Genomic DNA, 26,601 nt, shown 5'->3' on the forward strand with positions numbered 1-26,601 from the left:
CTATTGGACTCTTTCGACACATTTATTTTCGATATATACTTAGAAAAGCAAATCGACAGCTTTAGCAATCTTTTTTAACAAATTTGAGTGTATAAAACTGAGGTTGGTCCCCGGATGGCTAAGAAGAGTAGAACAATCCACTAGGCAGACAGAGTGGAAAGCCCAAACACGTAGTGGCAGCAGACAACTATTAAACAACGTCGTCCTGACAGTTTTCAAACTAACAACCCACCTTCACCGGTAAACAATGTGACCAAGTGAGAAGAAGACCTCGGCGAGGACTGTGAGAGACGCATGACAACCAACTTTGGTTGTTGTGAGACGCACCATGACATCTCAGCCGAGGTAGGCAGACACAGCCGACGCTAGCAGCTACTAGCTGAACGCTAGCTTCCCAGTCCGACCCGTCGGAGTAAGTTAATTAGTTGGATAAGGTCAGCCTGCTCGGTGGCAGCGCTCCGAAGGGTTTATCTGAGGCCAGGTTTAGCTTGAAACTTTGTTGAAATGTTAGAGTTAATTGTTATTTTGTTTACAGGTTAAACTAAAAGCCGTGCAGGGTTTTAGCTCTGTAAGCATTTCGAGGAAGAGGTGGAATCAGCTGGAAACTGCAGGGTCGTGTGAGTTTTAGCAGCTGGGTTAACGGGGCTTGTGTGTTTATAGCAGCTGTTTTGTGTTTTCAGACTGCACATTTTACGTTCATGTTTGGAGAAAACGTACCGCTTAATAACTCACGGATTATCAAACCTCAGCCGTCGTTTCTTAAAAACTTGGATTTAGTTGGAAAACAGCTGGAGTCGGAAGTATGTGGGCGTCCAAAGCTCTTAAAAAACGCCGTGTATATATGTGTGTGTGTGTGTGAGTGTGACTATATCTGAATATATCTGCCGCGACCAGTTGTGGGTGAGGGGAGGGAGACGAGATAAAAGACACACTATTAAGGAAGAGCTTAATAATAACTGATGATGGAGTGCAAAATGCAGTGAGAGAATGAAAAGGGGTGAGTCTAGAAGAAATGCTCAGTGAATCATGGTAAGCCCCCAGCAGCCTAGGCCTATTGCAGCAAATCTAAGGGAGGGTCCAGGGTCACCCGATTTGCTCAAACTATAAACTTTATCAAAATGTTAAGTTTTAAACCTAATCTTAAAAGTATTGAGAGACAGGGAGTCTGTCTCCCAAACTCAGAGCTGGTTCCACAGAAGAGGGTCCTGAAAGCTGAAGGATTTGCATCCCATTTTACTTTTAAATATCCTGGGAACTACAAGCAAGTAGTCTATGAAAATGTTTGCTATGCCTTCTAAGGATACTGCCCTAGTGAAGCTTTTATAATGTATGAAAGCACTGGTCCCAGCACAGAACCCTGTGGAACGCCTTTTATATGATTCATTTATATGAACAAACTGTTTGATAGATTTGCTTCGAACCACTGCAGCACAGTACCTTTAATACCTGTGTCATGTTCTTATCTGTATAGTAAAATATTGTGGTCTATGGCAGTGAATGCTGCACTGAGGTCTAGCAGGGCAATCATAGAGAGGAGTCCACTGTTGCCACAAGATGATGAAGTGTAAATCCTGACTGCAACTCTTCAAATAAACCATTCCTCTGCAGATGACCATTTAGCTGGGGTTTTTTCCCCTTTCAATAATTTCTGAAATAAGAGGAATATTGTTGAATAGTCTGTAAATTGGCTGAGACAGCTGGGTTAAGTGAGTATTCAGTATCAGGTTGATGGGTTTTGAAATATATCTGCCCTGCTTGGCAGCTCAAGTTCTCTATATGTCCCAAGTCTCTTTATAGAGGTCATTAATCATTTCAAAACGGCAAGAGAAAGTTGTTCACTAATGTCGCAAGTACTGCCTATTTTGTAGAATAATTGATTTATCTAGAAAATAAAAGCCATGGGTTCATTCTTAAAGACAAAAGTGAAAAGCTAGACTTCTGCAGTGAAGGAATCCTTTGGTTCTGCTGGGGGCACTTCTGTTGGCAACCCCCGTGCCAATAGAAGTGATGTGAATGGCTTTTAAATTCACAAATCTCAAACCACTTATAATGACTTTGACGAAGGAATGATTTTAAAATGGGGAGACCTGTCGGTGACATCTTCCAATTACTTGATTTGTCTCACCAAAATTAAAAAGTGAATATAAAATCAATCTAAGAAATATATAACCATGAGTAGTAATCCTCTTCCCACATTTTTAGACAATACAGTAAGAAATAAGTAATCATTTTTTACCCTTTATTTATTTACCCTTTTTTTTTTCCAACCCCTCAGTTGTAAAAGGCTGATAAGGTATTGTTAACACACTGCTGGATGGGAGGGCAGGGGGCGGGGACCCTAAGTTTCTAAATGCAATAGGACCATACAGGAGCTCCAAATTCATACCATAGGTCTATCTACTAAAAATCTCAGGCAAGTTTGAGTCTTGGTGATCTTGACATCTAAACTTGAGGTCAAGATGACTTTTTCTGAGAACCTTGTGAATGCTATAAATCTAGAATTAGGCAAAAGTGCTTCAAAGGCAAAGCAGTGTGGTCAGTCATGGCACTGACTGTCAGCCATTTTCAACAAAGTTTCAAGATGTAATTTTACCTCATACTATCTTTGGAAACTTGAGTATCTTTGCCATAGAGGTGGCTCTGCATTCTCTTAAATTTGAGACAGATTAGAAGTATGTGTAACATTTGACAGGATAACTTGATAAAACTGAGTCGCTTTCTAGGTTGGATTGTTGTCTTTCTATATTTATCTGATTTGAGCCCTCAGATTTTGTGACCGCTGTCTCAAATTGATTTGAATTTGTGTTACCACTGACACTGCAAGATCTTTCATCGAACTGTGCATGTGTGCGTGTGCATGCATGTGTGCGTGTGCATGCATGTGTGCACGCGCGTGTGTGTACTGTAGGTGGAATTTGCGTCCTTTTGCCGTTTCAGTATCGGTACTGCTTTCTTGTGGGTAATTATGCAAGGTTGTTATTTTGCTGTTTTGTCCTGCAGTCACCTAGTTTGTGGTATTTTGTCTTCTGTGACTGGCATTTGTATGCTAGAGATTTCTCATTCTTCTGTCTCCCAAATTCAAAGGAGTCAGCCAGACTCATAGTTGACATGATCCCACAGAGGGTTATCTGTATTTTATTTATTTATTTATTTTCTTTGACCCCCTCCACCCCCCTTGCTGTCAGTATGCTAAGGGACACGTCAAGTTCAGTCACTGCTAAACAGCCCTGGTCCCTCACATCTCTTATTTTCTGCCAGCTGGCTCCCTAGTTAGGTCTTTGTTGTTGTGGCCTTCGGCATCATTCAGCTGCCTGAGTGTCTACTCCCACAGTCTGACAGACTCCAAAACCCCTGTCTTGGTCTGAAGACACTGGACATATAAACCTGGACACCGCAGTGTGGAGGGTGGACAGTGGTGCTGTCCTTGCTCCTGTCGCCTCATAACGAGGAGGTTTAGGGTTCAAACCTGCTTGCTGGCTGCAGTCTTTCTGTGTGGAGTCTGCATTCCCCCACCATGTTAGTTGAACTTGTGATTCTAAATCAGCTATAGGCTTGGAATATGCCAATTTATCTCTTCTGTGTTAGCACTGTGACCTGTCTCAGGTGTAACCCACCTGTCACCTTTTGACTGATGGAATATTCTAACTACATTCTCAAATCTAAGCTGGATTAGCAGAAAAGAAAGTGTATAAAAAGACAGTTAATAGAATCTTTTTAATGGTAATTTTTATTGTAGATGTGCTATCAATAAAAATTAAATTCAAGTCTGTGGAAAACGGGCTCTGTTGTCTTTGATTATTCGGTATTTAACATTTCTGTATGCCTTTTACTTTCTATAAGATACTTGGGTTGTTTCACTTGTGCATCATTGTTATCACCATATACAATCTTCAGAACAAAAGCTTTCATGACTGTTTTGAAAGACTAGCCTGTAATTTTAATATAATCAGCTGTATTGTTTACCCCTTACTGTTTCTGAGGAAGAGCCTGTTACTGGTTTGAGCTTTCAGAGGTGTTTGGCCTTATGCATTTGGCTTAGTCCCAAATTTTTGCTGCTCCACTTGTTGCCATGGAGGCATTCCACTGGGGCCGCTCTCAGCGAGGACGATAACACTGTTTTGGGAAGAAAACAGAAATTTCAAAAGGTACATTAAATGCTTAGTTTGCGTGAGTATATCCAAAGTATGTAGCATGTATTGATTTTCCTCGGAAATGCTTCCATTACACTGTTTTTCTACAGTATAATTTATTATTGTAAACAAGCTTTCTGCCAGTGACAGAATATCCAGACTATTAGTTATAATCATCTATTTTATGTCTGAAAAGCTGCATGTTATCTTTGGGGACTAGAAAGAACAGATGTGAATGTTTTTGGTGAATCCTCAGGGCACCTGTGAGTCTAATTACAAATGTCTGTTGATATGACGGATGGCACCTTCTCCCATTAGACCTTGTTGCTCTGCCTCTGGGGTAAATAAGAGTATGATATGATGCCCTAAAATTGCAGTCACTAAATTTTAGGATCTCTTAAGCCAAACCCAGTTTCAGCAATAATGTCAGAAAACAAATAAGGGCTGCATTACAGTCTTAAACCATTTAGTTAACCATGTCTCCATAGTTTGATGGTAAGCTTTCCATTTTATTGTCAATCTCTGTGTCTGGCTATTTTGTTAAGCTAGTATACTTGTAAAAGCAGTTCAGTTAACATCTGTCTTTCTTTGTAATCCTCTGCAGTGCACACGATGGAGAGAGGCACCTCCTTCGCCTCCGAGCATGGCAACAGAGGGTCCAAGAAGCCAGCCAAACCCAAGAACCTAAGCCTGAGAATGTACCCCTTTTTGGGGAGCCATACAAGGTAAAGCATGCACCTGCAAGTTTTAATTCTTGTGGTTATGTATAGCAAGGTTTTCTTTTTTTTCTTTTTTTTTCTTTTTTCTTTTTTTTTTTTATGTTAATGACTGCAACAGAGTGACATTGTGACAGTATGTGCAGAACAGGTTTAGGCAGTTTTTACATCGTGAATACAATATCTGGTGTATTTGATACGCATTTAAAGAGTCCTGCCAGATATTCCTTCTTTAGTCTTTGCATCCCAGTCTTTACCACTCTGTGGTCTCCTGGAAAGTGAACATTACTGATCATGCTAACTCACTATAAAGAGGATTTAAAAGAGTTTTTTCCATTGCCTTATTTTTAATTGATGGCTAATTGTAGCAACTTTTAGAAAACTATTGAATAAGAATAAAGTTTTGTTTTGTTTTTTTGGTTGTTGTTTTTTTTTTCCGAATGTGAAAAGAGAAGGACTGTATGTAGCCTGATAAAAGCCAAGGCCTTGTGGTCAGCTTTTTATTTATTTATTTTCATTCAAAATACTCCCTCTCCTGTGTGGCTGAAGACTTTTTTTTTTTTTTGAATATCTATTTGTTAATTTCCCTTTATTGGTTTGTATGTATTTGGGTGTGAGCACCTATGCAGCTTTTCTTAGTCCATTTTAGAGGATATCATATGCCAGGACTTTGGTGCCTGAGGGGTTTTGTGTTTGCTAGAACACAAAACCCCTCACTCTTTCACACTCAGCTGTGTATGGATTATGTTTGTGAACTAGACGCAACCAGACAGACTTTGAGTTTGGGGCAGTTATGTTTGGAAAAATGCTTTATAGGCTGAATATAGGCCTTCTATTAACATGTTGATCCTTTTTGTAGACAAACAAAGGAGATGAACTTTCCAATCGAATCCAGAGGATGCTGGGCAATTATGAAGATGTGGATACTCCCTCACCACTTTCCATTGAGATGATACCCACTCCCGCTTATGCAAACCTCTCACAGTCGGATCAGGGTCAGTTAAACACAGATAAATCAACCAAACCTCCAATTCAGAACCAGGTCCTTTCCATGTCCACACAAAGCCAGAAGGAGCCTTCTAGTAACTCCTTGCACCCCATGAGAGGAGTTACTACCACTTCCCCGACTCACCATGGACATTCATCCACTTTCTCAAAGCCACCTTTAAACCACAGTCAGGGCAGTCAGCTTAACCACTCAGCACATCATCAACAACAACAAAAGAAGAACGAAGTCTTCTCAGACCTCAGGGACCGTGCCAGTCTTTACCACGAAATGTCTGATCAGTCTGACGATGTTAAGCCGCTACCCTTCCTACATTCCAGTGACCATAATCACATGGACACGGACACTAAGGACACTGTTGATGAATATCAAGGGTCCACAGACCATGCCTCTGAGTCTTCCAGCAATGTAGATGTTTCCATATTGAAAATTAAACAATCCCCTAAGGATGTATCACTGCCTGAAGCTAACAAAACTAACGCACTACCCTCCCAGACGTTTCCTCTCCTGTTGTCATCTAAGCAGCCCAGTGTGGTCATGACCCAGAAGCCAACAGCATACGTGCGGCCCATGGATGGGCAGGACCAGTTGGTCACAGAGTCACCTGAGCTAAAGCCTTCACCAGAACCATATGCACCACTGCCAGAGTTGATAGGCAAGTCTGACCTGGGTAAAACAAAGAAAGCGCCACAATTTTTGGAGGTGAGTTAATTGTCTTAGATATTACAGCTTAGCAACTGTGAAATGTGCAGGGTTTTTTTTGAGTAAAATAACAATGACAAAGTACTTTAATTTATTTGAAAAAACACAAATGGAATGCATTTATAGCACTTTATCCAATTTTGCCTCCTATACTCTTGTTACTAACTGCTAGCAGTGGGCTACCATGTTGCTAGCCCAACTGTCAAAACTTTGTTGGGGTTAAGGGTTAACAACACTCTCTCTTCCAGAACAACAATGCCTAAACAAGTTGATGATGGTGCTATGATAAATGCACTTTTCGGGATGCATTATAAATAATAAATAGGTTTGAGTGTATCGAGCCAGGAGAAGGTTAACTTGGCATAGATGCCACACAGCCAGTAAAAGTTAAGCTTTTTTTTTTTTTTTGCCTTATCACTTGTACCTGTGTAAAGCAAACAAGATGAAACCTACCAGTTAGCGATAGAAAGAACAAGGTTATTTGTTTTTCACTCTCAATGCCAAGCTAAGATTTCTAGTTCATTCATTCATCATCAAGTGGTAATGTTGCCAGAAAACAAATGTCAAAGTATTAATTTAAAAGAAAAGTCAGAAATGGTAGTAAAAGATGAAAGAAAAAAAAAAAGTCTTACCATTTCAAGGTTAGCTACTGCCACTTAAAGCTATTCATTCTGTCAAGCTTGTGATATTAAGCCCACAACAGTCCAGAGCTGGAGGGAATTTGGTTTTGTTAATAATGTGCATTATTACAAATACAGTTGTATTACTGGCAAATTATCTTTAATGTCTCCACAATTTGCGGTGATTCTACTTGATTGTTCACTACGTTGAAAACATCTTGTTCGTTTTTTTGTTTTTTGAGAATTTGGCAGAACTCCAGCTGAACTCTATTCATCTGTTCTCTATCACACGCACAAACATACACCCAACCCTTGCACCTGCACTGCTCCGCACCTCCCCCTTACCCTCCTGCAGCAGCAAATCTGTGTGAATAAGCTGCTGTATTTGCTGCTGGGACAAATCCAGTGCAAGATAACTTCGCAGTGACTCACTTGGATTTCTTACTAACGCCTCATCTGTATACGGCTATAGATGTCTTATGAACTGTTCTGTTGTTAGAAACACAATGTAATCACTGTTTCATTTTACAATCGGATGAGTTCTACATTATTTATCACAAGAGTATGGAAACTCCTGAAAACGATGCGTCTTGAAAGTTTACTGTGTAAATATTACATAATGTCTTTTGAGCACGTGCTCATGTCTTTCTCAGGTGGACAGTATGATGTTGCAAGCAGTCTGTGTTTTGTGACCTGTGATAAATTCACCCCTAGGCTCAGCAGAACAATAAATGAGCTTTGTCACCAACTTGCATAACTGCTCTGGGGCCCATTCAGTCTGACCTTATCTCAAACACTATCCATTCAGAAGGAAAAACTGGGAGAGACTCCTGAAAACAAACAGAAATGTACCATGTGGACTTATGTGTTTGTAGTATTTATCTAATGTAGCCTGATATAGAGTATTGACAGTTGTTGCTTATTTTAAATGTTTAATCAGAAACACACACCTCAACCTACTGTTTAGTCAAATGTCATACATACAAAATACGATTTTCCACCCTCTTATGCAGAAGTCTTTCTGTATCTAGCACAGAGATGAAATTCTTTTTTTTCTTATTATCTTATAACAATATTAATTACTATTACTTTTGAAAACTATACAATTTTCAGTGCTGATGAGGGACAGCTATTGCATTATCGCTGTCTCTTGGCTATAAATTTTGGAGTTAATGATGTGAGATGTTGAAGACAGATTTGCTGATCTTTATTTTGTTTAAAGATCTTTGGGTACTTTCAGAAATGAATACGTTTTGTTTTTCTCCGTAGACAAAGACAGATGAAGCTCAATGTGTGGAGGACATCTTAAGGGTAAAAATACCTGCTTGCGTTCTTATTTTCAATTCAAAGGCAAAGGATGAAATTAACAAATGTGTTGGGACTCCAGTGAGAGTGTATGCAGCATGCACTACACTACAATAAATATCCCTTTGTTTTTTCTCTCTATAGGAAATGGCTCATGCTTGGCCACCTCTCCTAAAAACTATATGCACACCAAGCACAGATGAGCCCCCCAAGTCCCCTTTCCTAGCCAAGGTAAAAAAATCAGATTTTATGTTTCACGTGTCTATATAAGTGCAGGGGTCTTGGTTGCCTCATTATTTCCTTCTGTCAAACTTGAAATTATTGAGCAGAGGTCAGTCACTGTAGGAGACAGAATAAATCTTAATTCTTCTAAGGTGCTATAAAGTATTTTGTATCTTATAGTCTTCAATGAAGTCCAGATTGGCCAAGTTATTTTCTTTTAAACTATAGTCGTGCAAAAGCTCCCTCAAATTTTGACAAATTCACATCAAGTACTGTGGTGTGACTGAGTCACACGCTGGCAATAAGTCCATGCAGCTGTGCAGTGGCCTTAGACATTAGGAGATAATTTACACATCACTTTTATGCTTCCCCAAGGATGGATATTTTTGTCTTTCACTAGTGTCAGCCATAGGTCAACTTCTCAGTTACACAAGTCAAGTTAGATTACATCTGTGATTAAATTAGCTTTGCTTTTGTGTTTCTCAGAATAATCTTTTCATGACCGCTAAAATCAGCACAAGAAAGCTTTAAAAGCTGTAACATAGGTCTTGTTGCTAAAGCGTTTATCAGTTGAGCCTAAACGTGGGCATAAATGTGCAGATATAGATCAAGTACAAGTATGACCTTGATTAACACTAGCATGTTTCTTTATCTGTCTTTACAGGAAGCGAAGCATGCCTCTTCATGTCCAGGACAGAGTGAGTGAAGCGAAGAAGTATTCAGTCATAGATCAAGCAACCTTAGTTAGAAATGCTGTATTCTATACTATCTTGAAAAATCGGCAGTGAATGCAAAGCAGGTGCTAGTCTGTTATGTTTGTGGTTGATGGTGGTAGCAGGCGACTCTGTCATGTGATCTATTAAACAGGCTCTGTTCTGTGGCCACAGATCTGAGAAACCACCCACAGTTTTATTTCATCTTATCTAAATGAGAGAAGTAGTGAATGGTGTTTTACTTCTTAGTTTCCACTTAGTATTGTTTTCACTATGATGCCTTTCATTTAAGCAACAGCTCTGACCTATCAAGGCATGGATGGAGGACCTGTGAGGGTCTACTATTGTGTCTGGCACTTGAACATTGGCATCAAGTCCCTTGGGGTCCGGTGGTTTGAGGTTGCTCAGTTAGAGTGGGATCTGGAGAGCTTGATGACTGCATCATTGCCTTGCACCCTTTGTAATGTTCCTAAAGCGGTTTCTGAGCTGTTTTACAGTGTAGTCTGGCATATGGTAATGCAGGAGTAGGCTCCTGCCTGGAGAGTGCCATGCGCATGTACACCCTGCTTTGGGTAGTTTGTAGATGTCAGTGTATAAATGCTTAAATGGTAGGAATCCCAGGACAACAGGGCATGATCAGTATCATTTATGTAACATTTCTGGATATCAGTGGATTTTTCCATCAACTTTTTTACATGAAATGAATTAAGTACAACTCTGGTGCTCTCTCAAAGATGGAAAAATGTTCTATAGGGAAAGTGAGTGGAGGCAGTGTATTAAGTCTTCCTTTAGCTAGACATATTGGTTAAATGTCACCAACTTTCAGGTCCTACTGGCAAAGGCGGATGTGCAGTTACTCAGTAACTCCCAGTGACTCCCAGCTGTTGAAGTACTTGCCATCAAATATGGGGGGGGTGCCGTGTTTTACCAACACAAGTTAAAAGTACACACATCCCAACGATCCATATAGTGCATGAATTCCATGATATGAGACATAACCTTTAAAATCCAAACTCTGCCAGTAGATTTCAGTGCAAAGGCTTAAAACCACTTTAAACTTCTGTTGTTTATTTTGTTGTACTAATTCTTGTTTACTTTTTCCAGGAAACCATGACTCCTCACCTCCCGAGTCATCTCATCCCAGCCAACAGATGTCCTCATCGTAAGTGCCGTGGCAGTTAGCTGAAATGTAAATTGCCAGCCAAAGAACCATGCTAAACTCAAAAGGAAATCACTGGTTTTCTCCTATTTATTGAATTATTTTTCTAAACAGACTTCACTTGCATCACTCCATATTTAAGTAGTCCTATTTAATTTAAATATTATTATTATTATTATTACTATTACTACTACTACAAAGGGGAAAAAGCAGCAAACAAAAATTGTTAATTGCTGAAGTGGTTTATTATCAAAAAAGTAGCAGATTAATTTAAACAACTAATGATTTAATTCAGTCTTTGTGGCTTTAAATTTATTTTAAAACGGTGCACTTATCGAATTGTTTATCTCATCAATTATTTTTCTGGTACATATTTGCCGAATGTATTAACTAGCGAAAAACTGAATATTGATCCGGTGTTTGTGTGTTTTTGATGAAGTTCATTTGAAGGGGCACATTCCAGCGGGGTAGAGTCTATGAGCTCCAGTGAATCGGAGAGTAGCTCGGGATCAGATTCGGAGAGTGAAAACTCTACTGTGGAGCCACCTCAGCCCCCAGCTGGCACCTCAATTAAAACTGCGGTAACCGTTCACTTTTATATGTACATGTACAGAATCTTTATGTTCGTCCTTTTCTGAAATCAACTTGTGTTTGCAGGCTGACGCCCCAGCAGTGAGCCATGAGGACTGGCAGTTGGGAAACTGGATCAGGTCCAGCCAACCAAATTCTGGCAGTGAAAGTCAAAGCGCGGTACTTGTTCCTGAGAACACATCTCATAAAGAACAACAGTTCACTCAAGACTTCAAACACTCCAGCGTTCAAGTGGTTGACTCTACTGGGGAGCCTCAGCCTCAGCTTTCTTCTCACCACACAGACAGCACCGCAGTTTCTCAGCAAAGCAGTGAAAGCTCTCAGGACAACTGTTGTCTGCAAAGTCGCCAAAAATCTCTCTCTGCTAATGTGAACAGCTCAAAGAAATTCTCAAAATCGGTGAAAGGAGGTTGTCCAGACCGCACTGATGCAGCAACCCCTGTGAAATGTGAGGAAGCGGTAACAGCTCAAACAAAATACCCGTGTTTCACAGATAGACCCAAGGTAAAGACGAAAGTAGAACACTGCAAAAAAAGTAAGGAAGGCAGCAATGGTAAAAGAGACATTAAAAGGACTAAACTCAGTTCACAGCATTTTCCTAACTCCTGCCCCGCCCAAAGCCCTGTTCAGCCTGCCCCACCAGTCAGCATCAGTTGTAGCAAATCCAACACAGAGACCATCTCCCAGACGGGCACCAAGATGCCTCACAAAACGACCCACAAGCACTTAAAGAAGCCTGGGCGTATTGCCAAGGCTTCTCTGGACCTCGAGAGGACTCCCAGATCCCTAATGGTGAAGATAGAGCTAAGTCTGCTCTCAAGAGTGCCCCAGACCTCTGGCATTCACCAAGGAATTCCCAGCACTGCAAAACAATCTGCACCGGTCACGGATCCAGATAAAGTAGGCGGTGGTACTTCTGCAACACACAGCCACACTAAAACCAGCAGGAAGAGTAAACCACAAAATGTGAGAAGCACGAGGTTTGGTGCTCTTCTAGTAAACATACATGTGCACGGAAAGTTTTTATTTTATTGCCTGGTTTGTCCTCTTCTCTAGGCTGAGGTAGACAACAAAGGTCTTCCCAGGAAGAAACAGAAGCTGGAAAACAAGAACGCTTCATTGACAAAAGTTTCTGTGAAACTGAAGTAGGTCCCCTAAATTGGTCAGATCTTTATCATTTAACCATCTTACACTGTACCTTGAACCGTCCTCAATGATCTTGTCACCTGTAGGTGTTCAAGCAGTCTAGCAGAGGCCCAGCAGCGGAAGAAGGCCAAGAAAGATTGTCAGCACCCTGAACCATCTGAAGATGCTGCTAAAAAGTCAAAGCTTCACAAGAGCCAGGTGAAAACACAAGAATCGAGTAAGAAAACAGAAAAGAAAAAGGTGTCTCATAAACACAAGAAGAGCAATGGAAAATCCACAGAGCACCCAAAGTCTGAAACGGTAATTATCCTTCTTTTCCTTTAACCAGTAATTTGATTAAGTGATTTCTAATTTAATCAGAAAACTTGGCTCTTAATAAGCAGAATTCAAATTTTAACCAAGATGTGCCCTGCAATCCTAGAATAAGTCCCCAAAGGTCAGCTTTGCTGTAACATCATCATCACAGCCCCTCAGCGAAGCTGTGGCTAACAGATCCTTGCTCAAATTTGAAGAGAAGTAAGATTCATTGCTTGTAATGTCAGCTAATATCCTGCTTATGCATTTTTGGTGCTCCTCTCACACTAGTACATTATCTCACAGACAACATCCAGTGAAACATTACATAAAAGAGGCCAAAAGACTAAAGCATAAAGCAGATGCAGAGGTAGGTTTTCTTTAACTTGATTTTATAAAGTTTTATCCAGTTCAGAGTCATACAACTAACTAATGACCAATATGTACATGTTTCTCTCTCCGTAGTCGGATAAGCTCAGTAAAGCTTTCAACTACCTTGATGCTGCCATGTTCTTTGTTGAGAGTGGCATTGCCATGGAAAAAGATCCACAGACGTTGTTGTCTTCCTACACAATGTTTGCAGAGACTGTGGAACTCCTCAAGTACGAAACTGCATGTATCAGAGCTTGTTTGCACTATTATAACTTTTGTTGTTGTAATGGCAAAGCTACAGAGTAAAAATGCTCCAGGTTTTGGATTCATTTAACAGTTCTGATAAGTTTATTCTGAAATGTTAACATTTTAAATGGAGCCTGTCTGATATAGGAATTTTATCTGATATAGGGTTTGAACAAAGCTGCAACACACGGTCCTGTTGTGGGCAAACTATGTAACAATGTAACTCTTTTTAAAAATTAGATTTATCCACTGTTATAATCAGCTACATAAAACATAGATAAATGACTGATATCAGCCAGTAATGTGAGATCACAAGTAAGTTGGACTCTAAATACTTTCAAAGTAAATAATTTTTAATGTGATGCAGAAGCGGTCTATCATAGTGTGATATAAAATTGTAATGTTCCAATGAGAGCCTTATAGAAAAACAAAAGCATCTTATAACGCTGTTTTAGTTAGCACAGTAAAAATTGCCTGTAATAAGCCTGACACCAGGATAGATTCATGAGTGAATTAATAGTGGAAGCAGACGCATGCCTGTAAATCATGTTGCCAAGTACAGAGCAGGGAAAATGTGCCTTTTAACTTTCAAGACACTCAAGCAAGTAATTTATATTTCTCTAGAAGAAGACAAACATTTGTCACAGTGTATCTATGGTATTTGTATTTTGGTTCTGAGTTTGATCCATGACTTGATCTGATTTTCTAATTTCACAGGTTTGTGCTGAAACTTAAAAACTCAGTGGACCTTTCTGCTCCACCCCCAGAGAAAGACTTTCTAGTTTTATGGTAAGGTTTGAATCATGATTAATGTGCTGTTTTCTCCATTTATTATAATGTCTGAGACCCTATTAACCTGTGAAGGTTTGTCTTGATGCCTCCTCATGTAACGTTAGTTCAGGAAGTTAGGCTGTATCACTGGAAACTGACTGATATGTAGCAGCATAAAGTTCTTATTAAACAATTCCTCACATGTCTAAATATGTTGTCAAAGAAAGCGTAAGCAAATAGAAATAAGAAATTAGGAGTTGTAGAATAGATGGATGATAATATTCACTATTATTCTGTTGTTTGTTTGTAGTCATGTGACCTATAAGTAACAGTCATGTGTGTCCTGTAGTTTGAAGTGCCAGTCTCTCCTGCAAATGGCCATGTTTCGACACAAACACAAAGCTGCACTAAAGTATTCAAAGACCCTCACTGAACACTTCAGTGTAAGTATTTAAAGGAGATGGCTTGTAATGGCAGATTGCCTTATTACTTGTAGAAAATGGCATTGATGTATGAGCACAGGAGCTGGTCAATATTTGTTTTGCTGATTAAATTTCTCTTACAGAGCTCTGCTCAGGCAACACACAATCCTCAAACATCTAGGCAAGTCATTTTCTTTCTATATTACAGTAACGAGTACATTGCTCTCAACTGTGTAAAGACATTCTGTATTTTTTTTTTTTAAACAATTCTCCTTTAGAGTGGGAGACAACCTGTCCACCTGCCTGCCATCTCCAGCCACCACCTCAGGTCCTAGCTCTAACCACAGTGCCAGTGGGTTGGTTGTGGGCAGTACTGTGGCAGTTCCTCAAGCCATTGAACAAATGACTTTCACCTATGTCAACATCACATCATTGTTTTTGAGTGCTCATGACATCTGGGAGCAGGCAGAAGAGTTGGCACGTAAAGGCAGCGGTAAGAACAAAGGAAAAGAGACCGAAGGTTAAAACGACCTGGAAAGCTCAGTGAATGTTTGTAGTGTGGAGGGACTTAAAGACATTGGTTGTGCTTTTCTAACCACACAGGACACTTTAATTATTGTGCTTTAATAATGATGCAAATAGTCACTTGTCGGATGTTCATAAGCAATTAATCTGTTGATTTTATAAACTCCACTAGGTTTACAAGAAACATTTTATCAATCATAATGTGCCATCACCAAAGGCAAAGGATGCAAAGTTGGTCAGCCAGTAAAATTTAGTTGTGTGCAGCTGCAGTGAGAAGGGTTTTCCCCTCATAGCTGGCATCTGCTTGACAAGGATTTAGGACATAACAAAAAATTGTATTTTTTATTTGCAGTTTATGCATAGGAAATTGTGTGCGAAACTAAGGTAATATTGAGAGAAACTGCAAAGTAAAGATGACAAACTAAGGAAATATTGAAAGATCCAGTTGTTTTGCTTGCCCTGTTGCTTTGCTGTTCCTGTGGGCAGCTGACATTCTCAGTATGCATCACTGACTAACTTGTACCGTGCTACATCACATTTATTTTAAAAAAACAAACAAACAAAAACGAATTAACAAATTAAAATTGTTTGACTGATTTGTTTTTGGCAGCACGGTGGTTAGCACTGTTGCCGCACAGCAAGAAGGTCCTGAGTTCAATTCCACCATCAGGCCGGGGTCTTTCTGTGTGGAGTTTGCATGTTCTCCCCGTGTTTGCGTGGGTTCCCTCCGGGTACTCCGGCTTCCTCCCACCGTCCAAAGACATGCAGCTTGTGGGGATAGGTTAATTGATTAATCCAAATTGCCACTAGGTGTGAATGTTGGTGCGACTGGTTGTCTGTCCCTGTGTGTTGGCCCTGCGACAGACTGGTGACCTGTCCAGGGTGTACCCCGCCTCTTGCCCTATGACAGCTGGGATAGGCTCCAGCGCCCCCCCGCGACCCTGAAAAGGATGAGCGGAAGCACCGCAGCAAATTCCTAATGTTGTAAACCTCAACATCTGGCAATAAACCCATTCTGATTCTGATTCTGATTCTGAAATGGATGGATGGACTTGTTTTTGTTTGTGGAGCATTACCGTGCTTTTGTTTCCATGTGTTTCAGGTATGTTGGCAGAGCTGGACACTGTTATGGGGCCCTTAAACCTGTCTTCAGATATGACCTCCATGGTCCGCTACACAAGACAAGGTATTTACTGGCTGAGGCTGGACAGCCAAAAGGTATGACACCGAAGGCCTGTGAACCTTCAAGCTGCCTCTCACTGCCTTAAAATCACGTTGTTATGTTTACCCTGATCACAACCTCAGCTTACCCTCAGGCTTGTGCCATTTTTGGCATGGACATTGACTAATCTCGTCAACCGTATCGATGCGGATGCATGCTCTAAAGGCTAGATTTTGGATTCCCCATCAAGAAGACGACACACACTGATGCTCTTGTTCTTCCTGTCGCCTTGTTTTCCTGACACTTTAAAAAACATGGACGTATGCTGAAAACCACACCTTCAGATGATGTCAGAAAATACTTACAAATCTGGGCTTAGTGGCATTTGAATGGAAGCATATCGGATATTTTTGAAAATGGACTTTGATCCTACTTGGCTGATAAACACAGTTGTGGTGGAAGTACTCACAAAGGTGTTACTTTTTTATGCTGATTATGCCAACTTTTGTTATTGATGTCAGGAAACGCAGCACTTAAATGATATTTAGTCTCAACTTTTCCTGGTTGATTTTATTTCATATCTGTTTCATTCTGAAAGTTAAACTTAGGCTTTTGTATTTTGATTTTTTTTTTCTGCTAAAGACCATGAAGTGTGTTGCAGAAGTGCCAGATGGTTACATTAAATTGGCATTTAATTTATTAATTTTAAATCCTCTATATTGGAATCTGTTTTCTGTTGTTTCAAATTGGCTTTGTCAGATTGACAACACAGTGCAGGTGCAATAAGAAGGCTAAATGATGAGCACATGCATTAATCACAATCAGATGAATGAAGGTATGTTGGGGTACAACTAACATATGAACAAAGCTGAGAGGCAGAGTTGGAAAAACCTTTATTTCAGAGGGGCTGTATCTGCACAGGCATTTTCAGAAGCCATTGTGTATCAGGTGCAAGTGTAGTCTTGTTGATTTCAAGCTATAAACATTTCATTTTGTGTCTTACCTTTCTGCTCCTGTGAGGAATGCTGTTTTTGTGTGAATGATGATTGGGAAGTACCTGACTCACTGGTGAATCGTGTTTAATGGTGAAGTTGTGGTATGGGGTGATCTGGCTGCAGGACCGTTTAATTGTAGTGCCTAATTTGTTAGACCAAAGCAGACTTCATTTTATTCCTGTCATCAAGTCAAAGAAGATTGCACTTTTGGCCTCCTCCTCGTGGAAACTATAGCGTTCAAGTGTCAAATAAAAGCAACGCACACGTTGAGTTTCTGGTCCCTGTGATCATTCCTGCTGTCCATGCTGGCTGTGAAAAGGTACACAATTCACAGTGCTCTTCTTGTGTAACCAAATTCTTGCTTGTGACTCTACAGACGTACTGTAGTTGCACATGGTTGGCACAGACAACCAGGTATGAAAATATCTTGCAACCTGATCTCATCTCAATTTGTGCAGTTATGAGGTGCAGCTGGCCAAACATGGTACATCCTCAGGACAAAGGAAGCACAGTGCTACTGTTATACCACTGCTAATGCCTAAAGCTTTTGTTGAGCTTGCTTAAAAGAACAGGAAGGTAGAGTCAGGTGACCTGGCTGAAATCGGTCATTACAAGCCAATACGGTCAGATTCAGTGGACACGTCACTGCTTTTAACTTGTATTTTTCCTTATATGCTCTTGATGCAGATCAAATGTAAACACAGGTCACTGGATCTGCTTCCAGAGATGCGGCTGAACAGAAAAAGGGAATTTTGAATAAAAAGATCAGATTGAGTTTGGCTTGCAAAAGCATTTTTATGCTAAATGAGGACTGTGGATTTTGTCCCCTAACACTTTCATTTTTATTGCTTCATGAACAGAAAGAAACATTTCAATATCCAGTGATCATTTCCATGCATGCAAAATGTGAACCTGGCCTTTAACCAAAGGCGTGTCTTCAAGTCCTTGTGTAAACAAAAGAAAAAGGTCTTTCTTTGGCTGTGATGGTGGATGTAGTGGTTCACTTTGAGCCTGTTTGTCAGTCTGTGTTGCCTTTAAACTAGATTGTTGTAGTCATTAACAAAGGTGATGCTATTTAATGTTTCCTTCAGTTTTTGCACCAGTAAGCTTGATCTGTGTTCCCACACTTTGGTTGGCAAACTTTAACTTAATCAGTGGGAAACTATGGCTTACTAATGAGAGTTTTGAGTATTTTGTACTTAATTTCAGAGCATTATTGTGCAGAAGGGCTGTTTCCAAGACCAACGTGACTGTGTTAGTCGTTATTGTTTACTCCAAGTTTGGCTCTCAGCAATACAGTTTGGGTTGGTAACATTGGTTACACAAGTTTTATTTGGGGGGGGTTTCCTACACAGGGAGGGGGATACAGAAATGATCAGTGAGTAATTATTGAAGCAGAAAAAGAAACTTTGGTTTAGACTAGTGCCATATGTGCCACTGGGTTTTGGAAGTTTCACTTTTTAAATTGGTCGTTTCGGTGTAGTTACAAGATTTAAATAAGGGCTGAAAAACGATCAAAGTATTCTGAATTTTATTTTCTCATAAATAAAATTATTATTCTTTGTACGTAAGGACCACTGGTGCCATGGAATGTGGGATTACATTTTATGTACAGATCCTCAGCAGTTTCTTACCTTGGATGCCTCCATGAATGGAAACTGCAAAATTTGTCATTCAGGATTTATAAATTGTGCAACTTTATCGGTTTTCTGAATTCCTGGGTTCTTGTACTTTCTCATCTGTGGCTTTATTCTCATTATCTTTGGTTGTTGGTGCTTCATTTATGAGTTGCTCCGCAACAGATTTGTCCAAATGATTATTTACTGGAAACATGTCTAAAAAGGGTTTTTGAAGGATGTTTGTTTTTCATTTTGTAAAATATGTTTAAAAATAAAATAAAATAAAATTTTTGTGTTGCAGTGTACAGACATGAATAAACACTGGAAATAAAAACACGGTTGTTTGTTTTTATTTAAAAAAAAAAAGAGAATAATTTGGCACTTTGCTATAAAATCTGCAAAACAGCAACTGGCTATATATCGACATCATTACTGCTGCATGTGGAAAAATGGGGAAATGTTATCTCACTATATTTTAATGGTATTAGCGTATCACAACATGTTGACTGGCAGCACTGATGTTTCTGGGTTCAAATCCACCAGCCAACTGAGGCTTTTCTGTGTGGAGTTTGCATGTTCTGTCTTGCCCTTTGAGAGCAGGGATAGTCTGCATTGTATAAAAATAACAAACTATGTTATTGATTTGCAAAAAATATCAGTGTTAATGTGAAAAGCTCGACGATTTATGTGTCCGATTCTCCTACGAAGTTGGGGTTGGTAAAGGCAGGCTGCAACACAAGAATGACATGAGTTTTTAGCACTGACATCAATACATTTGTTTATCCAACCATGACAGGCTAATTAAAAACTTACCACATCAATTCTACTGGTGCTTTTTGCTGGCAAGCTCAAGGTGCTCAGTTTATATCCACGCACACTGAAGACGTAGAACAGTCCAACTATTATGGCGACGACCACAATGACTGCAACGACGATGCCGGCTATCAGCCCTACGTCTGAGACAAACCAGCTCAGGTGAGATATTAACCTGCTAGAATCACTCCAATGTCTTACTTTGCTTATACCTATGCGATTGTATTTCAGTGACGCTTTACACTAAACCCTATTATTAGTATTCTAACATGTTCAATACTTGTGTAATAGTTGTGTCTGGATGTTAAATTGGCAACAAAGACAACATAAGGTTAAGGCAGATGGGGAAATTTTAGAGGAAATAAAACTTTAGTCTGTGTGTGGTACTAAATAAAATAAGTGGATCAGTACACTTGTTAATGATTGTGGCAGGGGACATTATTAACGGTTGCCATGAACAATGACCAACTTAGTAACTGAAATCCACACTTAAAGTAGTTTCCAAAGTAGTTTTTTTTTGTCATCTGGGGACCACAAATGTCCCCAAAGTCTCAGAAATCCAAATGGGCGATTTTGCTCTACAAGGACTAGCTGATTTAGATCTGTTATTGTTGGGGGGGGGGTTTTGTTTTGTTTTGTTTTGTTTATTATTAAATGCATGGCTTAATTATTATTTGCTGACATGAAAACCAAGTTATATTGTAAAGCAACCATATTTGTCACTTACTGTTAGCTGGAGCTTCAGTGGGATAAATTGGATTTTTGTTCTCATCTGTTTGATAAACTGAAAGACAGATTTACAAAGAGCCTGTTATTCCACTGCTTATCATTACCAAATTCAATAAGCGTTATTAAAGCTGCAGAAATTGCCTTACATCTGTGCTGCATTAAAATATCTAAAAAGGGAAATGGGAAAAATGCTTACACTGAGGGTGGCGGCAAGCAAAACTTTTCTTCTCCATGCAGTTGTTGTCATTCCAGCGTCCGTCTTTGTACATCTCCACACAGTTCTCGGCCATGTTCCCTGGGTGAAACGCTGAATTGGGCTCATTGGGAGCCCAGTTGAGGAAGCTTACAGAGGTCTCATCTGTCCAGGCCCAGCCAACTGCAGGTTTAAAAGAAAAGTTGATTCATTTTACTGAATTAAGCCCTGGTACAATAGCCCTGTGAAAGCAACGAGTCTCTCTCTTTTTCTTTCCATTTGTAAACTCACAGTTGTTATCCCTGGTAAGGCCAATCCAGAGGTTCATATTTTTGCTGTAGTTGAAGCTCTTGAGGAATTCTACCTCTGCTCTGCTGTGAATGGAGACCAGCTCCATCCTGCCTGCCTGGCAGTAGTGTTCAGAGTCCGGCCAAGAGAAGCCGACATCACCACTGTACACATAGTAACAGTACTTGCCATAGGGTATCGCAAAGCGCTGACACATCCCATCACCAGGGGCGGGAGTGGTTGGAGGTTTCTCTGAGAGACAAGTGTTATTATTAAAGGTTATATAAATGAAAGCATATATAATTAGTCAGAAACTGACTAAAAGCAATTAAAAAGAAAGAAAAAAAAAGTTCAATTCTGATTGAGTTTGTACCTGAGGTTTTCTTGCAGATGTATGGTTTCTCTAGGTCACACTTGGTGTCATTCCAGGTCCCGTGGAACATCCTCGAAGCATGCATACTCACACAGCCCTCATCCTTAATGTTAGTGGGCTCTCCTGGTCCCCACTGAGTGAAAAAAACTGGCCAACCATCTGTCCACATGTAGGAGCCATCATCCTGCATCACAAGGCAACAACATATGATTAAATGTTTAGATTGTCATGGATCACACAGTGCCGTTAGACAAGCATCAAGGAAGTGACTCCAAGAGTGCAGAAAAAAACAAATACCAGTGAGAGAGGACAGAAGGTTTAAATCCACAACTGATTACTCAGTTGTTGTTTTTTTTAGTAGCTCTGGTAGTTTTTATATTAGAGATGTCTGCCTTTGATTCCTAGTTTAATTGAAATGCGTCTACTTTTTTAAAAGTAAATCTTCCTAGTAAAATTTTCTCAATACTTTTTATTAATGTAGGATCTTTACTTGCAATAAGGTGTTTTCATCTTCTATAATTAGTGCCTTTCCTGGAGTATTTTTCTTCTATTTGTAGCATATTTAATGCGAATTCTTCTGAATTCTACTTGGAACTAAACTTTTCTGTTTCTCTCTAAACAGCACCTTGCGCTTCAGTCCAATCCAGGCATCAGCTTTTCCCTGCAGGACCGCTCCAGCCACAAAGGCCTGGTCGTAGCTCATGTCGATGCTGGCCAGATTGCCTCCCTGATCCTTGCAGGCTGCCTGAGCTGAATCCCAGGTCGCTGGCTCCTCCACCAGTTTGTAACAGTTCAGGTACCATGAGATGTAGCCTGCTGGGCAGGGGCTCTTTGTGGGTGGAGGCGGCTGGATACTGCTTGCTAATATTTAGGGAGATTGACAAATACTTAATAAGAAGGTTTAAGCTAGCATGCATTTAAAATGTTTTTTGTAGTCTGTGAAATGCAATTGCATCTGAGCAGGAAGAATTATCTCTGGAGTGTTTACTAACATTTCTTTCTGGAGCAGACGAAGCTGTGATTGTTGTCGCAGTTGTCATCGTTCCATTTGCCAGTTAATAGGGGGCTATGAGTAATCGTCACACAGTTTTCCTGTTGAGCAAACCAAGAATAGTCAAGGCTAAATGTGTCCTTTCCCTGTTTATGAGCCCACAACTTTACAGTACTTTCCCATCTGCTTCACTCGATTAGTGATAATCTGAAGCAAAGTGTCCTCACCACTCCGTTCGCATTGTTGGGCTCTTTGTCATTCCAGTTGGTGTACAGAACTGGACTGACCCCATCACTCCAGGCGTACTGATTCTCCACCAAGAGATCTGACAGACCGATCCATGTGGGGAGCTCCAGGTCCCTCAGGTAACTAGCGACAAAGTCTGTAGGAGAGAACGGAAATGTAAAGAGCCGTCTCTGTGGAGGAAACCTCTGTTCTAATAATGTTTTGTTTAATGGTTATATGCTGAGCTTACCATTCTCATACTGGTCATCAATGACTGCCAAGTCTCCTCCTTGCTCCCTGCACCAACTTCGAGCATATGACCAGTTTCCTTTAATATCATTCTTTTTTCCTTTGAACATGAAGCACTTATTGTTGAAACGCAGCCAACCTACAGGGGAGGAGGAAAATCGTAATGAGTAATAAACAGAGAAAAAATACTCCAGCTGATGTGAAAGAACCAGCAGCATTAGTCAGCCTGTGTGATTTAACCAAATTTGTATTTAAACTGTGTATGTTACCTGCAGGACAGTTGCCCTCCCAGGGCTGTGTTGGTGGAGGCGGAGTGTGAATATCTCCGGGGAACTTCTTACATACGTAACCTGCTGAAGCCCGACCACAGTTGGCATCGTTCCATCCACCTTAGCAAGTCAGAGTATATTGCACGCATCATTATAGTTAAGTCATAAAGACACATTAGTTAAAAAATAGCGTATTTGATCTAAATTGTCAGTTGACAGAAGGTGCAGTACCTTGATGTCTGTTCATCTGCACGCACTGCTCCTCCCCGTTAGCATTGTTGGGCTCACCAGGAGCCCAGTGAGTGTATGTCATAGGGGAGTGGTCGACCCACCTGAGCACATAAAACAGAAATTTTACAGTTTTACATTAAAAGAAAAGATTTTCCTCATCTTCAAATCTGTTAAAGTATGTTGAATGTTTTTAACCAGTAGTAAATTAGTGAATTTGGTCTAAATTTACTAACCAGAGCAATGATAACAATGGTCACATATATGAACTCATAATCATCAGTGCGATATACCGACAGCAAAGCAAATTAGGTCAAACATAAGGGTACTAACAAAAATAACACAGCACAGATTGAATGCAAGTTTTTCTCTTTGTAATCAGTATGGCATTGTAGATAAGTGAGATAAAGATGAGTCAACATGTTCCGGTATGAGGGCAAACTTTTCCTTCATAATTTGATTCAAACTGTGGGATCTTTGAGGTTAGGGCAGCTGTTCTCTAAATAAATCAGGCGTTTCACGTGGTGTTCATCTAAGTTCATCTAATCAACGTCAATTGATGTTGATGAAGTTACTCCTGCTGTCCCACACGTGTAAATATGTGCATCATTCTCATTTTTTTTCTGCATACTGTGTGAGGTTGCAAATATTTATTGAAGTCAGATGATATAATCTGACTTATAGTCAGCTGTGGGCAACTTATAGTTTTTCCAATTTTATAGTACATAAAAGGAGAAAAAGTAAAATATATGAAAATCAATTTGTGAATTTGTAGGGCTCTGTGAGTGCCCAGCGCTGAATAAAGACACAAAGATGTTTTCTGTGGCAATTCTCATTGTGGGCTGATTTTTGTGTATAAATGTGACCAAAAAAACTAAAACATAGCAAACCAAAGACGGTAAAACTTTGCTATTTGTAATACAGCCCTGGCTTATGCAAATTTTGTTCTGACATTTTCTCTCCCCCTCCCCTGGACCCTCAGCATGAAGTCCTGATCTGTTACATTAAATATCAGTTTTAAGGACATGAAATATCCCTAAATATTGTGAAATGGAAACTCTGCTGATCAGAACTATGAAAAAAGAAAATGACACAAAAAAGATTTGTTTAACATTTCTTTGCTTTGGTGCAATTGCTTAGAAACATACTTACACGTATTGTCCATCTACTGTGCCAAACATCCTCATGCCAATCCAGGCTGCAGTAACCTTTCCTGTCCCCACCTGAAACAGCAGCAAGACTTATCACTCATTTTTTCACAGTAAATAATCTCTAATGAAGTTAAAGATGAAAAAGCATACCATGCTGTTAACATATGCTTGTTCTTCTCTGTTTAGGATGGACACAAGTCTGGCTTTCTCTGCATAGCACCGTGTGAAAGCTGTGTGGAAGTCCACTATGTCAGTGTCATTGTAGTAATAGCAGATGTTTTTGTTCTTCCTCCAGCCGGGGTTCGAGCCACAATCGGGAGCTGAAGTTTGAAACGTTAGGAAAAAACAAACACTCAGACATTGTGAGGGTTTGTGAGGGTCTGAATTCATATAAAAATTGCTCTATCCTTAAGGGAAGCAAATTCATGACTTGATCCCTCTGTAGAGAAACGACAGGTGCCTTAGTTACCTGGTTCAGGTGATGGGGGCCTAGGGGGAAGGATGGGATCCTTTCCTTTAGTAATCTTGCATATCCAATCCTGATGAGCGTCACAGTTGAGATCATTCCACAACGAGTAGGTGCCATTCGCGTTGCTCACCATCTCTACACAGTCCTCCCGACCCTCGTGATTGTTTGGCTCCCCGTCACCCCAGTTGGTGTGGGACAGAGGCGTGCCATCGCTCCAAGAATATCCTGCAATAAGGGAGGAGTTGTTTTTTAGGTTTATTCTTTATTTGGCTTCCATTTAACCGGGTCCAGTCTGCAATACATATATTTTGCTCACCTCCTTCTATTGGGTTGCTCCTGAGACCAATCCACTTGGTAGTGCCTTTGCTGTACAGAGCAAGAAACTCTTCTTCCTCCTGAGTGTGGATGCTGGCCAGATTACCACCTCTGGCGATACAGTCCTCAAGCGCTGCTTCCCAGCTCTTCTTCAAGGACCAGTCCACGTTGTGGAAGAGCTGCAATAAATCGCCCCTGGAAAATGAATAACTGACCTTCTCTTGCAGATAATCACACTTTTAGATGTTTAACTTTGAGCTGTTATTACCTTATAACAGTGCCTGAAATGGGGTTTGGCTGTCCAGCCAGCAGCACAGCCCTGTGCAGGAGGAACAGTCGGGGCCTTGGTGGGCGGGCTGATGTCAGGTCTGTATTTTTCACATACGAAGGCATATTTGTCCAAGCACTGCTTGTCATCCCAGAAACCACCAACCTGACCCGTTGTCATAGCCACACAAGTACCACCACCGTTATCTAAAAACAGAAAGAGATTTTGGTTTCTTGTGTTTATTATTAATAATAATAACAATAAGAAAAAACTAAACTACACAATTCTGGAGAAATTGGGGTGGGATTGTTGTTACTGGCGGGCTCGTTTTGTAGTTTGCCTCTGGTGCAGCAAAAAAGTTGGAGGTAAAAGAGGTTGGCTAACAAAGCTGAAGTGAGATGGCTTATAAACCCATGGCTAGCTTTTTTAATAGGCAAACTGTACTGTACCTCAGATAGCAGCTACTCTGTACCTAATGGAATTGCTCAGTGTTTGGAAGAATTTCAGTCCTACAAGTTTGTTTGTTTTTTTTCAAAGTGTAGTCACCTTCACCTCAGAGACATTTTATTTTTTTTAAATATTTTTTTGGCTTTATTCAGTAAAAGGACTAGATGTTACAATCCCTGACAATGCATTGCTTTTGATGGAGAAAATCTTGGGGGATGGCTGCTATGAGGAAAAGCAGCCCAGAAACTTTACCAGCGGCACATATTGTTGTGTGCCTCAAGTTTCGTTCTTTTTACCCAAGCTAATCTGCCATTTTTCCTTGGTTAGGTTTAGGGATTAGAGATCTGATCTAAATTATTAAAATTTGGGACACATCATCAGTAGTGGACCTTGGATTCATCGGGCGTTTTGGCCATTATCACTGGACACCCTCATCCAAGGAGGCCCTGCCAGGGCTGATCAGGCCCCAGAGTGTGTCACTGGTTTATGTTAAAATTGTTATTTCGCTTCTTCTTTTACCTGTTTAGTTTTCTACAGTTTATTCTATTTCTTCAAAGGGACAGAAAAGGTGATAGAGAGGAGTAAGAGAAGTAAGTAAGATAAGATTGGAGAGAGCAGAGAGGAGGGCCGGAAGGGGGGCGCCCGATCTGGCTTCCCACACTTCCCCACCAGATTGGGCTGTACTATCTATCAGCCTAACTATCAGCCGTGCAGCATATGGTCGCCTGCTCATCCAACTGAGCTAAACCAGCCCACCTCAGCGACATTTACCTTGTTGTTGTAAAGTTGTCCCTCTGAAATAATTTTGTAAACAGGAAAATGTTTACAGTTTTCTGTCTAAGATGAGGAGAAAAAAATCTGAAATATGTGTTGATGT

The 26,601-nt window shown here is 40.3% G+C and overlaps 2 protein-coding genes across 3 annotated transcripts in view; one reads left to right on the top strand and one right to left on the bottom strand.

Moving 5' to 3' along the window:
- aff1 (AF4/FMR2 family, member 1) lies at nucleotides 1-19,050 on the top strand. Of its 2 annotated transcripts, none has more exons than XM_026173527.2 (19): nucleotides 1-345; nucleotides 4,735-4,855; nucleotides 5,706-6,554; nucleotides 8,444-8,485; nucleotides 8,624-8,710; nucleotides 9,366-9,399; nucleotides 10,519-10,576; nucleotides 11,013-11,154; nucleotides 11,231-12,130; nucleotides 12,221-12,309; nucleotides 12,397-12,610; nucleotides 12,732-12,826; nucleotides 12,911-12,974; nucleotides 13,070-13,206; nucleotides 13,940-14,011; nucleotides 14,343-14,436; nucleotides 14,559-14,596; nucleotides 14,694-14,908; nucleotides 16,043-19,050. In XM_026173527.2, the coding sequence occupies exons 1-19, from the start codon at nucleotides 329-331 to the stop codon at nucleotides 16,162-16,164; spliced, it is 3,390 nt and encodes a 1,129-aa protein (XP_026029312.2). In that variant the 5' UTR covers nucleotides 1-328; the 3' UTR covers nucleotides 16,165-19,050. The 2 variants fall into 2 exon arrangements, with proteins under 2 accessions (XP_026029312.2, XP_080160290.1); XM_080304164.1 differs by lacking the exon at nucleotides 1-345 and adding an exon at nucleotides 380-617.
- The window catches only part of LOC113027290 (uncharacterized), a 19,287-nt gene continuing 11,730 nt past the window's right edge, over nucleotides 19,045-26,601 (bottom strand). The window contains exons 34-50 of the mRNA XM_080304163.1: nucleotides 25,278-25,483; nucleotides 25,011-25,188; nucleotides 24,695-24,919; nucleotides 24,376-24,545; nucleotides 24,227-24,297; nucleotides 23,078-23,178; nucleotides 22,847-22,966; nucleotides 22,579-22,716; nucleotides 22,331-22,485; nucleotides 22,105-22,204; nucleotides 21,738-21,973; nucleotides 21,113-21,296; nucleotides 20,743-20,991; nucleotides 20,455-20,634; nucleotides 20,257-20,313; nucleotides 19,530-19,672; nucleotides 19,045-19,444 (exon numbers count right to left, since the gene is read on the bottom strand). Coding sequence (XP_080160289.1) covers nucleotides 19,400-19,444; nucleotides 19,530-19,672; nucleotides 20,257-20,313; nucleotides 20,455-20,634; nucleotides 20,743-20,991; nucleotides 21,113-21,296; nucleotides 21,738-21,973; nucleotides 22,105-22,204; nucleotides 22,331-22,485; nucleotides 22,579-22,716; nucleotides 22,847-22,966; nucleotides 23,078-23,178; nucleotides 24,227-24,297; nucleotides 24,376-24,545; nucleotides 24,695-24,919; nucleotides 25,011-25,188; nucleotides 25,278-25,483 — 2,558 coding nt within the window. The 3' untranslated portion in view covers nucleotides 19,045-19,399. The remainder of the gene's footprint in view (nucleotides 19,445-19,529; nucleotides 19,673-20,256; nucleotides 20,314-20,454; nucleotides 20,635-20,742; nucleotides 20,992-21,112; nucleotides 21,297-21,737; nucleotides 21,974-22,104; nucleotides 22,205-22,330; nucleotides 22,486-22,578; nucleotides 22,717-22,846; nucleotides 22,967-23,077; nucleotides 23,179-24,226; nucleotides 24,298-24,375; nucleotides 24,546-24,694; nucleotides 24,920-25,010; nucleotides 25,189-25,277; nucleotides 25,484-26,601) is intronic.

The sequence above is a fragment of the Astatotilapia calliptera genome, chromosome 7 (assembly GCF_964374335.1).
Source record: "Astatotilapia calliptera chromosome 7, fAstCal68.1, whole genome shotgun sequence".
Lineage (NCBI taxonomy): Eukaryota > Metazoa > Chordata > Actinopteri > Cichliformes > Cichlidae > Astatotilapia > Astatotilapia calliptera.

Bases quoted from the DNA above. Each gene is read 5' to 3' on its own strand.
- aff1 (XM_026173527.2), top strand. The intron at 9,400-10,518 runs GTGAGTGAAGCG...TACTTTTTCCAG, and splicing joins CTCTTCATGTCCAGGACAGA to GAAACCATGACTCCTCACCT. The intron at 14,012-14,342 runs GTAAGGTTTGAA...TGTGTCCTGTAG, and splicing joins AAAGACTTTCTAGTTTTATG to TTTGAAGTGCCAGTCTCTCC.